The following is a 12,771-nucleotide window of genomic DNA, read 5'->3' as shown; positions in this document are numbered from 1 at the left end:
ACAAGGCACGGTGTGCCGTGCTGCCATGCCCTGCTGTTCTGGCTCTTGTCATCCTCCCTGGAGAAGAACCAAAAAATCATCTTCCAAGCAAGCCCTTGCTCAGGCCATTAGCACAAAACAGCATCATTAGCATGGAAAACTTCTCTGCAAGGAAGCCTGATCCCAGCTTCTTTGTCTGGAGAAGCGTGTCTTCTTCAGCTCTGGGTTAAACAAAGGCAGGAGTGACAGGGAACAGGATTTCAGAGATGGCATTAAATTCACCCTAATGATTGGACTAATTAACCAGCAGTGGAGCCTGCCTCCGCTGGGAGCTTTCCTCAGCCCTGTGGTTATTCATTATGGCATTTGTGATTTTCCATCCGAGATGGCCTCAGAATTAGGGGGTGGAGATACCATTTCCTAGACACAGCGTGGTTCCTGCGGGGCTTCAGAGGCAGCGGGGTGGGACCTGCGTCGCACGCTGTGACCTCCAGCCACATGTGAGTCAGGACAGAAATCCCTCTCCTCCTCAAGAGGAGAGCTTTGCCCTGCACAAAACAAGGCCAAGCTCACGAGGGCCATGAACAAAAACCTATGCTTTGCTCTTTTGGAATGCCAGGCAGGAGGAATGCAACTGTTCTGCAAACAGCAGGGAAGCCCCACTTTCAAGGGACAGGATATGCTGCTAAGTAAAGTATTTTCCCTTCAGCTTAAATTGTTTTTAGTCATTTTTTGTCCTGTTACTTTGGGATAAGGGAGACAGCTCTTTGCTGCTAGGTGTTTCCTACCAGAGCTAGTATGGAGCAAGAAAAAGAGAAGTCAAAAATTAGGTATTTCAGCCAAGCATCCTCCCACATCAGCACAAATCTACAAAAACCCTGTTTATTGAAAAGGTGTGGCACAGCACATCAAAACTACAAGATAACTACAGGATGAGGTTCGGTCCCATGCTTTCAAGCAGGTAATGGGCATTGAACTCCAGAAAATGACTTAACTCCAGTAAAATCACCGAAAAACCTCAAGATTTACCCAAGATCAGATTGCAGCCATGAGGGCTGGTTGGTGCGGATTAGTTCAGATGGGCATTCAGACGGGGGATTTGTTGCCAGGTTGCTTGATTATGCAAAGCAAAGACAAACTCGGTCGTTTGGCCTAAGACAATGTTTTCACTCCTCTAACTCACCAGGCGATCAGGTGTCACCGAGCAGTTATTCTTCATTTTCCTGAGGCCTCCCTGAAAGTATGCCAAAGTCTATAGAAAGACCTTGTGGGGTGTGGTAGCTTTCAGACCTGGTTGTGCTATCTGCTAGGAGATCACCGGAGCATGTGCTGGAGATATTCTCTGCGGTCCTCCATCCCCCTGGGACAGCACTTCCTTTTGTTTGCTTATCAGATTGATATGTGTTATTTCAGAAACAAATTTGAAAGATAAGGCCATCGTAAGAGCCTTAATAGAGACAGAAAAGCAGTGGAGAGAAATGGAATGTGATTATTGTTTGCGAGAAGATTAATAAGCCATCAAACAGAAATGCTGTCAGATTTCTCAACCTTATGTAACATTTTTTGTGGTCACTGCTTTCTGGGACATCACAAAAGAGCTTTTGTCGTTGCCACCTGAAGGGCTTTTAGCTGCCTCCTTGAGCGTTTCTCAAGTAAGGACTGTAATGGCAGGTCCAAATTTGCTTGACAAATTCTTCTTTCTTGTGCTTCATTTTTTTCTATGTGTTTTCTTTTAATAATGCTGAATAAACCCAGTGCATGATAACATTCATTCAGCACGAGAGAGGGGGCAGGCACAGACAGCACGCAGCCACAGGGCTAAGGTTGGAAGTTCAGCTCCAGCCCTGTCCCCAGTTCACTCCAGCATGGGGCAAGTGTGGTGGGACGAGATGTATGTGATACTTGCCAAATTTCCATGAAATTTACATTTTTGCCTCCAACAGCTACCCTGTGACACCCTCTGAGATGAGAGCCTTCACCTTTCCAGTGCCTTCTCCAGTACGAACATTTCAGACAGCCCCATTGAATTCAGGGGCAGAATTAGCACAGAGCTATTCACAGCACTTGCTGACTGTTGTCTCCTTGTAAATTATTTTGTCTTCCCTAAAATATATATGGGGAAAAGGGAAACTCTTAAGATGTACAAGTTAAATAACATTATTCATTCAAAAAGAAACACTGCTGAAATTGCTCAGTTAGGATGATGTTGCAAGGACTTTGCAGTTAATAACGTCAGCTATCTCTCTCTTATTTTTTTTTTCAGAGACAAATCTCTTGGCCCCTGAGAATACGAAGACTTTTTGGCTGAATTCAGATAAAAAAACACCCCACACTTTGTGTTTTAACCTTGATTCGCAATCAACTAACAATGCTAGGGCATCCTGAATTTGCACACTGCCACAGACAGCAGCTCATCCTTCACTTCGTGAACCCCTGCAGGTGACACCAGGAGAGGGTTACACCCTCTTGTGTAGCAGACATCTGCAAATGTTGTCAGGAACGTTTTCACTGTGACTTCCTCCCTTTGATTTTTTTTTTTTTTCTATTGTATGCAGCTTTGGGATTATATGCTTAAATCTAATCATGGAATTAAGAGAACAGTTATCCTAATTGAAAGTTGATGACAAATCTACATACAGCCTCGTGTGACCTCCTCTCCCACTGCCAGCGGAGGCTGGCATGGGGAGACGTCCGCACTGACGCATTCAGTCAGCAGCCTCGCTGTGTGAGCAAACGTCTATTCCGGTTAACATAACAAAAGCAAATTCATTTTACTCTTGGGAGAAGGTACGAGTTTACAAGAAGAGCTGAAAGGCGGGTGTCTTCACTCACGGGCTGGACCAGGCTGCTAAGTGGGACAAATGTTGTTGGAATATAGTCGTACTAAAAGGTGGTGAAAGGAGGAGTTCGGGAGCCGCAGATGTTTCTGACATTCACTGTTTCTCCAAACCACATGGAGAGATGGTTTCTGTACTCTGAAGTCAGGGCACGTGTCTCCTGTGCTCCTTGCCAGTTGTTAGCCTTGTAGCTTTTGTTTTCCTCAGCTGTTTTCTTCAAGTGTGGGTGGTCAGCTGCCTAAAAGTATCTATCTACCACCAGCAGTGCAAATTCACCTGCATGGCCCCGGTCTTTCAGCACAAGTGTCGGCTTGGCATCTTGATAACATTGGTGAAATTAAGTCTCAGCACTGACCTGGTTGTCTTATCGAGGGCCATGAATTGATCCCACGCCAGGGGGACATGTTGAGCTGCTCTTCTGGACTTTCTGTTCTGCTTCCCAGTTGCTTTTTCTCATCTTTCACCCTGCTGGGCTCATGCTGGTGGAGCAACAGATGCCCAATGTACCTGCTGGTGCAGTCCAGCTCCAGCCAACCAAGATTTCAGGCTCTCACTGGGACCAGCAGGAGGGAAAAGTTATCAGATCTGTTTCAATATGCTTCACTGTCCATTCTTTGTTATTGCTGTATGCCTCCCTGATTTCGGTTTACATTTCCACACTGCACAGCAAACCTCCCCGTGAGATAACTCCCAGCAGGGCGAAGATGTGGACAGATGCCAGCACTGTCACAGTGCAGCATCCCTACAGCTGGAGATTTTCTGTGCATTTTATGCGGTTCGCGGAGAATGCACTCTACAAATCTGAAAATATGCTCTAGGAAAATGCCTCTGTTGACACGAAATGTTTCAGATGATGCAGTGTACTCAGCACATCCCATTTCTGGTGGTCCCGAGCCAGCCTGCTTGTGTACATTGTGCTCCTCTCCCACCTCCAGCCTTGAGCCCACGTTGCCACCACGTCAAACAGGAAGGTGTATATATGTCATGCAGGGTGTCCTGAGAGGCACACAGCCACAAAATGTCCTGGGAGACACAAACTACCTGCGGGCTGGGCAGCAGGTGAATGGGTCGAGGACACGGTGCAGCCATGGAGCAGGACATCAATATCAAACCATGCCACAACAGCACTGCTTCCTCTAAAGCAATGAAGCAAGTGATCTCTGAGCTTTGACCCAGTCTGAAATCCCTCCATAAACCCTGGCTCAAAACCAAAACTTGCCCAAAATGTCATGCACAGGCCCTGTGTTCCCATTCAAGTCTTGCTCCAGGCAGCCAAGACATCCTGCTTACCGCACAAGCACAATTCAATAGCTGTAGGACTGCAATTCAGCATGTAACTAACTTCCAGAGAGGCTGTAGCTTGCAACTCTGTCTTTAAAAACATATTTTACAGCTCAACATCCTTGATTTCCAGGAACTCATGAATAGAGAAGATATATTGTTCTTGGTAACTAAATAATATCATTAAAACCATTATGAATCCTGCAAAAATTATTCCTGTCTACCTAATTTAATCATGTAACAATGACTATTATTAACTTGTCTTCTGCTGCTGCCATTTGAGATTATGGCCTTGGATGCATGGGTAGCTATTATATGATTCAGTTATTGTAAATGTGCATTGCTCTTAAGTGCTCGAGTGCTTATCCTTCAGTTATCTACCTGAATTTACTCATTCCAGGGCTGGATGGTGAAACTGAAGATGAAAACGAGGAGCTCAGGGAACAGCAGAAAGATTAACACCTGACCTCGTCATATGGGTTAGTGTCCCATGGCTGACTTCTCATGTCCAATGATTCAAGGGATCCAGCGGAAACTTTTCCTATAACTCACAATGAGGTTGCTCTGTATGGATTCTCTATAAAAGGTTTGAGGTCCTCAGCATTTTATTCACCCCCATGGGGCTGTAAGGAATGTTACATGTTTGAAGCTATAAATTTATATATATATATATGTTTATATAATATAAGCCCACTTGGGCTCTATATCCTCAGGCTTTATCCTCCAAGTCTTCAACTGCAAGGGGGAGAAAATGAACCCCTGTCTGCTCCCATCCTCAGATCTTGGTTGTATGCTCCCAGCCTTCACTACAAACATGTGGCATATTGCACAGAGGTCATTCCCTAGCAGTGTGACTGTCTGACCTCCCCCTCCACACACAGCTAATGTAATAGGCCTCATTTCCTTAGGAAAATCGCTTTTAGGAAAATAATAGTAATAAAAAAAAAAAAATCTCTACTTGTTTCTCCCCTTCCTTGGTAATAAAGAAAAAATGTATTGTTTCCCTGATCATGGATTTGAACTGAACTGCCCAAATCCATTGAAAAAAAAAAAAAAAAGAATAATGAACATAAACTGTGCCTTACTTTTGGATTAAATCTCTGTGAGGACAGTACCAGCCTCAGCAGAACATGCTGCATGAAGGCAAAGTCCCTGCAGAGAGGAGGATCTGAGCTGTGTCTGTAAGGTGACTGCCAAAGGTACCAAACATGTCTCCACCTAACCCATTTCTGGGCTGCCAGCGTATTTCTCCTCCGTGCTACAGAAGCAAATAACAATATTTCCCACAGGCAGTGGGAAACATTGCTGTTTCTGGCCTCGAAAATGGAAAACAGGAAACGTTATTAGCCTGCTTTTCTAATGGGGTGGGATACACAGGAGCATCCTGTGTGTGCGTGTTACTCCTTCCCCCTCCCCTTGGTGTAACTTTTTACACCCTCAGCCAATTCCAACCTGACAGAGCCACAAAACAATTAATTCCCTGCTGGTCTGATGGAAACAGAGAGCTGAGAAGAGGTGAGGGACTTCTCCCTCTCCCATCCATCCTTACTCCTACAGCAGTTCTCATGTCCAGGTGGAGAGGACCCCCTGCAAAAATAGGAAAGCAGACATCTCTGTCCAGTTATTTTTAATTTTAATTTTAATTTTTTTTCTGGTTTATGTAATCAGGTGGGATGAAGGATGCCAGATGCTGCTCATGCACGAGCAGCTCAGGTGCTCAGCTAGCGGGATGCATGACTGTGCCATCCTGCCATCCTGAGACACCACATTGAGGAGGTTCTTGAAAGAAGGATGCTCCCTCCTTGGTGTTAATAACCTCTCGGGGAAGTTATTGATGTTTCACCAGGAATGGCAAGGCAGACCCCAATCAGTGCTTGTAAATGAGGCCAGCCAGAGGAAATCCCTCTTGATGGGTGAGCTGATCTCTGATCCGAGTCCAATCACACCGCTGTGAAACACTGGCACCAGTTTTGATGTATAGTACAACCTAGCTGTCAGGGCAGCATGTTTGAGAGCTGAGGTAATTTCCATGCTGGGTGGAAACTATTTTCACAGCAGAATGCTTGCATTTCATTAATTAGGCGTTATTTTGCAAAGCAAATGGGTTGGAGGATATCCCCTCTTCGTTCCCAGGTAGCTGGGTAGGGACCTGGTCAGGGCACGGTGCCTGTCAAGGCAGGGGTGCAACGTACCCCAAAGAGGAGTCACCTGCAGAAATCAGGGGCTCCTTTCAGCTCCCAGGCTCACTGCAGCAGCTGTATGAAGGGGTAATAAAATTAGCCCCTCATTTCATAGCCTCTTGCAAGTCTGGATGCACTTCTGTATAAAAGCCATCATACAGTTTGCTCTACAAAAAAGTCACGTCATCTTCAGAGCAAAACGAGAACGATGAGCTTTGAGTAAGACCACCAACCTCACAGTAGGCATGGAGGAATTAAAAGAAATAGAAAATTACTTCCCGTCTCGTGAAAGACCCCAGTGGGAGGAGGAATCCCTGAGAGCTGTAATTGAGCAGATCAAAATGAAAAGACAGAATAAAATACAGTTGTGGCAAAGCCCATAACTTTCCAACTTTAAGAATTTTTTTCCAGCTTTAAGGATGTTTTTTCCAACTTGAAGGATGTTTTTCACTTATTTTTCCAGACCCAGTATAAGGAACAGGTGATGAACATTTGCACCTGGTAACACAAGGGTTGTGTGACACAGCCTTAAGTCATATAACACGACAGAACAAGATCAAGTGTCATTTATTGTTAGTAGGTGTTTGGATATATTTTTTTTTCTTGCCTCAGAAATTGGGATTAAAGCCTCAAATCTATCTGAGATATGGAGTCCGTAATAACACTAACCAGCCAGCAATTTTTTTCCCCAGATGTCTTCTTGCCATTTTCTACCTTAGTTACCAGGAGCCCAGTAATGTGACAAAGTATAAAGCAAAGTGCTCTGACACCAGGACAAGCAATTATTTTGAAGAAGTGCGGGATTGTGTCAGAAACCCTGGTTGCCTCCCACAAAAACACACCTTAGGGATAATGGTGAAAAAGCAGGGGAGCAAATAAAAACCAAACCAAGATGCTTTGGTTTGACCTTACGCTCCAAGCTCTCCCTATCAAGCAGTCCCCAGAACTAATCACAGACACAAATTCCAATTTTTTTTTGGAGACTTTTCTCCTTGCTTGTCCCTCACCCTGACTTCTCTAAGCCTCACCAACCCCTGGGAGATGCTCTTGGGAGGAGCTGTTGGGAAAGAGCCCTTTCCTGCCAGGGAGGCAGCCCCTCTCCACAGGTGAACCAGGTTCCCATCAGGCTGCCCAACATCACCTGTGCAACCCATCCCCATCCCCAGCTGTGTTTTTAAAATCAGGAAAAATCCAGGAAACAGTAGCTAAAACTTCACCGCTTTCCCTGCCATCAACAGGCCACCAAGTTGTGCATCTTCATTTACACCTTCTTGACCAGTTTTGGAGGAGAAATATCACCTAGTGGGCTGGGGAAATAGTTCTTGGTTTGCCAGGTGGGTCAAGCTGGGTTGTTGGACCCCTGGGCTTTAACCTAGGGAGCTGAGGGGTGCCCCCAAGTGTAAATGAGCCTATAGGAAACAGCTGGGAGCAAAGGCTAGTGTGGGCGGGGAGGTCGTCTTCCTCCCCACCCTCATTAGAGGGCCTAGTCTCCCCCCTGCATGCCCTCTTCTGGTCCTGGTGGTGGAGAGAAGCTGTTCCTCCAGGGCTTGCGGTGGGGGTAATGAATGGAGCTAACCCCTGTGAGAGCCACCAGGACGGGAGGAGAGGGAGAGAGCTATGCCCTCCATCCCCTGCATCCTGGGAAGATGAAAGATGAGCCAAAGAAGACTGAGAACAATGGGAATGTGCTTTCTGTCCAGGAAGGTAAGCTGTGGTTTTCTGCTTTTTCTGTTTATTTATGTCTTTAGTTATGAATGCTTGAAGTGAAGGTAATCAATGTACGAAAAGCAAAGGGTGGTAGGGGCCTGTATGGGCAGGTAAATTGAATGAAACTGAAAGCTCAGACCTTCAGCAGCCAAGAGGCATCTGGCTTATGAAGATCTTGGGTTTAAGGTCTCTATTTTTTTGAAGGTTTTGGATTTTTTTTAACCTGTTCTTGAGGAGGTCTGGTCCTCTGTTTTCTTTCTTGAGGGAAAATGATGCTTGGTGGTGATGACTATAAAGAGGGTAGACAAGCAAAGCTGTGGGGCTATGAGAAACATTGGAAAGGACAAAGGTGAAAAATAAACCTTCTTTCCCTTTAATATAAAGGCTTCTGTATGGTGGACGCTGGTTGAAAAGTCTTCTAATACCAAGTTGTCTGCTGGTTTATTATTATAAGAAACAACAACAAAAAAAAAAAACCACAACCAACAACAACTTTCATGCATGCTGCAAATTTTACTCTTAGATCTTAGAAGGCATTAGCAGAGAGACTGAATCACAGACTGGGTAGCGGGGAAGCCAAAGCGATGAAAGGAGGCATCTCTTTTCCCTTGAGCAGTGGCATCTTCAGGAGGAAGAGGAGCTAGTGCCAACAGCTGCTAGGAAGAAATTTTTTTCCTGTTGCTTACAGGAAGAGCTAAGAAAACTCTTAGTACCTCCTGTGGTAGTGTAAGCTCGTGGACAGGGTGATATATGAGTTATTCAAGCTAATGTAGTGAGATCTTCCTCCCCAGGAGAAGTTGTGTGTGGGTAGGAGATTAGGCAGTGATGGTGTCTAGGTGCCTTTATTGAATTCCAGATGAGCCTGTGCTGGAAAAGGGTGAAATAAATTGTGTGTGGAAGGAGCTGTGAGCCCTTTGCCAGCAGGGGAAAGGCCATGAGCTGTGTGATGCTGCATGGGGTCTGTGGAGGGCTGACCCCATACAGTGGTGGCTCTCTCATCTAGTTGTGAGAGCAGCCTTTGGGTCACACATGTTACTTCTGGCTTTGAATGACTGGTGGTGGTGGAGCAGTGGGGAGACTTCTCCAGTTGTCCTAGAAATAATTTATCTTCCTGTATTTGCTGTTTCTCCTTGACAGACCTTGATGGACCAGGTTTATCCTAAAGGGAAGGAATGAGGGTAGCAAGTGGGAATTTGTGTGTAAGAGGCATGAAGGGGGTTGAATATTTGGTCCCTTTTTCAACCAAGACATTAAGCATGAGATATAGGTAGCAGAGATAAGCTCATTGGAAAATGTTCCAGGGCATGAAACTAGATGTCTAGGAAAATCCCCTCCAGTTTCTGAGGCTGTGAGGAAATTGGAACAGCCTTTTGGGTGGTAAATTTCTCTTCTGAGATGTCCTGCTGGACAGGAATAGGTGGAACAGTAACATCTTCCCTTTATCCTCCCACCAAGGGGTGAGGTGCTCCTGTATTGGTGGAAGGGCTTTGCCCTGTGTTTAACCCTTATGTTGAGGCATGATTTTTGTGGGGAGAGAGGGTGACTCAGCTGTGGGGTGTGCTCCTGTATAAAAGGATGCTTTGGGGCTGGTAGGCTGCTGTTTGGGAGAGCCTCAGTGTGGTTATTGGCAGGAGGTAATTCAGTTGTCTGCTGCTTGCTGCTGTATGTCACTCTTGCTCTGATCGGATATATTCTGCAAACTAGCTGTCCCTTACCTGTTTCTGCTGCTTAGGACTTAAATCAAGTGTATCAAGGACACCTGCTGTGAAAAGTGGCACTGGATCTGTCCTTGGGTCCCCTGCTCCTGCTGGGGAGAGGCTCCAGAACAGCTATCAGTCTGTCCTCTGTAAATCTTCTCTCTGCATGGCCCTGGGAGGAAAAAGTGGAAAGGAACTTCCCTACAGTTTAATCTTCAAAGCAATAACCTAATTTGCTGAGCAGCTGGGAGATATGGAACTGACCCAGAATATTAAATGGCCTCCCAGTGAATGGGAGCTATGGTTCAAAAGCCAGTGGCCCCTGCCATCCCCTGGGAAGGAAGCTCCCTCCTGATAAATGCCTCCTGTGATGATTTGTGGGGACAGCAGCTGGCAAGTGGTGGGTGGGAACTGCAGGGGAGCCCACAAGAGAATTTGGGGAGCAAAGGAGAGATTTTTTGCTTTCATCAGTCAGTTGGTTGTTACAGGAGAGCCCCCCTTGGGGAAGGAATCTTCTCATTAAGTGTGCCCAGCTGGGCTTCTCTTCGTGCAGAGGCAGGAAGGGTGTTAAAAAGTGGTTTTGTTCTGTTTTTTTTTTTCCCCAAGTGGTCTTTCTTATAAAAAAAAAAAAAGGGGGGGGGTGGAATTGAAACTCAGACCTTAAAATAATCCTTGCCTTTTCAAAGGGATAAAACCTGTGCATCATCTGAGTGTTCCAGTCCTGTTTCCTGGTTGCCCTCTGTCCCCTTCTCCCACCAAAATGCACTCTAAATCCTTTGTTTTCTACTCATTGACCAATCTTAAAACTCTATTTGGCAAGAGTACGTGTCTCGAAGGCATTCAGGTTCCATCTTATCCAGTGATGACTTAGTAGAAATAATAATTACAGAAGTGTTTGGAATAAGAAATTTTTAATCCCTGAGACTGAGGTTTTCTGTGGAACTTCTCAGTGAAGAGGGGAAATTGGAGCTGGCTTCTTGACTTCTTCTGGATTGCAAACCTGGGAAAGGATTTCCCTGGCAGAACTGGGGGTGGGTGCTGTGAATCCTCTAATCTGCCCTGCCCTGCAATCAGGCCTTCAACACTTCATCCCAGCACTGAATCCAAAATACTGCTCCCTAGTTAGTGCCTTAGAGAATTCAGCAGCTGCAGTCACCTGCCAAAAGCTTCTACTTCATGCACATCCATGCATGTATGACTTGGCTAAAGCCTTGCCCAGAGAGCTGGAGCAGGCTGCTTTGCCAAGCCCTTCTGCAGTCCCATAACTTGCTGGTATTGGTGTGGAACCAACTGCTCAGGCTTTGCTCTCCCAGCAGAGAACAGGGTCAAAAATAGGTGAAGTAGTGCATAACAATTATTCCAGCTGTGTTCATGGCAAGAATAGAGGTAAGGGACATGCTGATATCCTCAGCCATAAAATATGTTAATATAGGAGTCCAGCAGGGAAAGTATGTGAATATAGGAGTCCACAAGGGGACAGGATGGGGAGATGAGATCAACTTCAGCAAGCCTAGTGGGCAGGGGACAGAACTCTTCTCATACAGAAGACAGGCAGGACTCCCACTGTATGGAAACTGTGCCTAGGACTACTCATTTATGTCTTCCTCATGTCTCCTTTCAGCCAAGCTGACCTGATGTCTGCTTGACATCTGCAGTTATCCCTTGAGCTGATGTGTGGTAGTTTGGCATCAGCTTGGGAAGAACTGGAACAGGATGGGAGGCACCTGCCTATGGTCTGGGACCTCAGTGGCCTCTCTGGGTAAAGGTGGAGGATGTTGCTCTCATGAGAGCCCGAATAGATGGTTTTGGGGGGAAAAACAAGCCATGCGCTACTCCTCAACACTAAGAGGAGCTCAATTATACTCCACTTTTTTTCTTTAAAGTGGAGTATTCTAAAGGAGGGAGGTATTTCTTTTTTTTGGAAGGAAGGTTGCTGTGTTGTAGGTTGCTGCATCTGGCACCTGCTGAGCTCTGCCAACCTACTGAGTAGCTAGAAGGACTCAGCACTGTGGCTGAGCAGCTCCAGTGTGTGGGTTCTTCCTCAGTGAGGAAGAAATATGGGTGTGGGAGCCTCCAGCCACATGCCTGGTGTGTAGACAAGATGATGTAGTGCTGTTGGGAATTGAGTCTGCTGTGTAAATACTATGGCAGAGCAGCTTGAAAGGTCTGCTGTAGCTTGGAGAGAGCCCTCTGCACTTCTCCCCCTAAGCCCTGGCAAGGGGCTGAATCATTCTCATGTCTGGGGCTTTCTGATCTTTGTGTGGCTCTCTAAAAGTTCTGTGTAGTTGGAACAAATGGGATGTATGTTCCCAGAACAAAAAAAATGACATCAGCTGTTCCCATAAATGGAATTAAGGCCAAAGCCTCCAGATGTCACGCATTGTTTTTATCTCCCTTTGACTATAGGAGTGCTTCCTTAACAATTTGCAGCTAATGAATAGCACCAAAAACAGAAATCTGCACTGGGTTACAGAGAAATGAATGTGTTTTTAAAAACGTAATGCATGTTGACATGGGTGTGTTAAGGCTTGTGGCTGTATCCATCTAGGCAAGGGGTATATTAATAACACATGGTGGCTACAAGTGGTGCCTGCAAGACCAATCTAAAACAGCCTATAGGTATCCAGGCTTAAACATCTCTTCTCAGCATGTCCAGCATACGGTGACCCTCCTCCTTTGTGCAGTACTTGTGCTGCCTTGCTCTTGTTCCTGCAGTGGCAATGCGGTGTGTGCCGGAGCCCCTTAGCTGAAGGGCTGCTCAGGACCCACTGCTCCTGCTGTGAGAACATCTTGATTGCTGACTTCCTTGTGCTAATCGAATCAGGCTTGTTGCTTAATTTAATTGAAACAAAGAGGGGATCTGATATGTGGCATCTGTCAGCAACCTCAGAAGGAGGTAGGGATGCAATTCGTGTGGTAGGCAAGAGCATCTAAAGCATTTCCTAGAATCCCATATTTCATGGGAAATGCCTTCAATTAGATTTGGATATTTCCACACTTCCTTGCCAGACTGGGAGCGGGTAGCTCAGCTCGATGCCAGTAAGGAATATCTTCTTTTCCGAGTTAAGAAAAGCTACCTGGCCAGGCCTT

The 12,771-nt window shown here is 45.8% G+C and overlaps 1 protein-coding gene across 1 annotated transcript in view; it reads left to right on the top strand.

The window, feature by feature from the left end:
• The first annotated feature begins 7,747 nt into the window (after positions 1-7,747).
• The window catches only part of SLC4A11 (solute carrier family 4 member 11), a 140,563-nt gene continuing 135,539 nt past the window's right edge, over positions 7,748-12,771 (top strand). The window contains exon 1 of the mRNA XM_040555156.1: positions 7,748-7,981. Coding sequence (XP_040411090.1) covers positions 7,843-7,981 — 139 coding nt within the window. The 5' untranslated portion in view covers positions 7,748-7,842. The remainder of the gene's footprint in view (positions 7,982-12,771) is intronic.

The sequence above is a fragment of the Cygnus olor genome, chromosome 4 (genome assembly GCF_009769625.2).
Source record: "Cygnus olor isolate bCygOlo1 chromosome 4, bCygOlo1.pri.v2, whole genome shotgun sequence".
Taxonomy (NCBI): Eukaryota; Metazoa; Chordata; class Aves; order Anseriformes; family Anatidae; genus Cygnus; species Cygnus olor.
The sequence above is the reverse complement of the archived record's forward strand: the minus strand, read 5'-3'. Positions and strand labels throughout refer to the sequence as shown.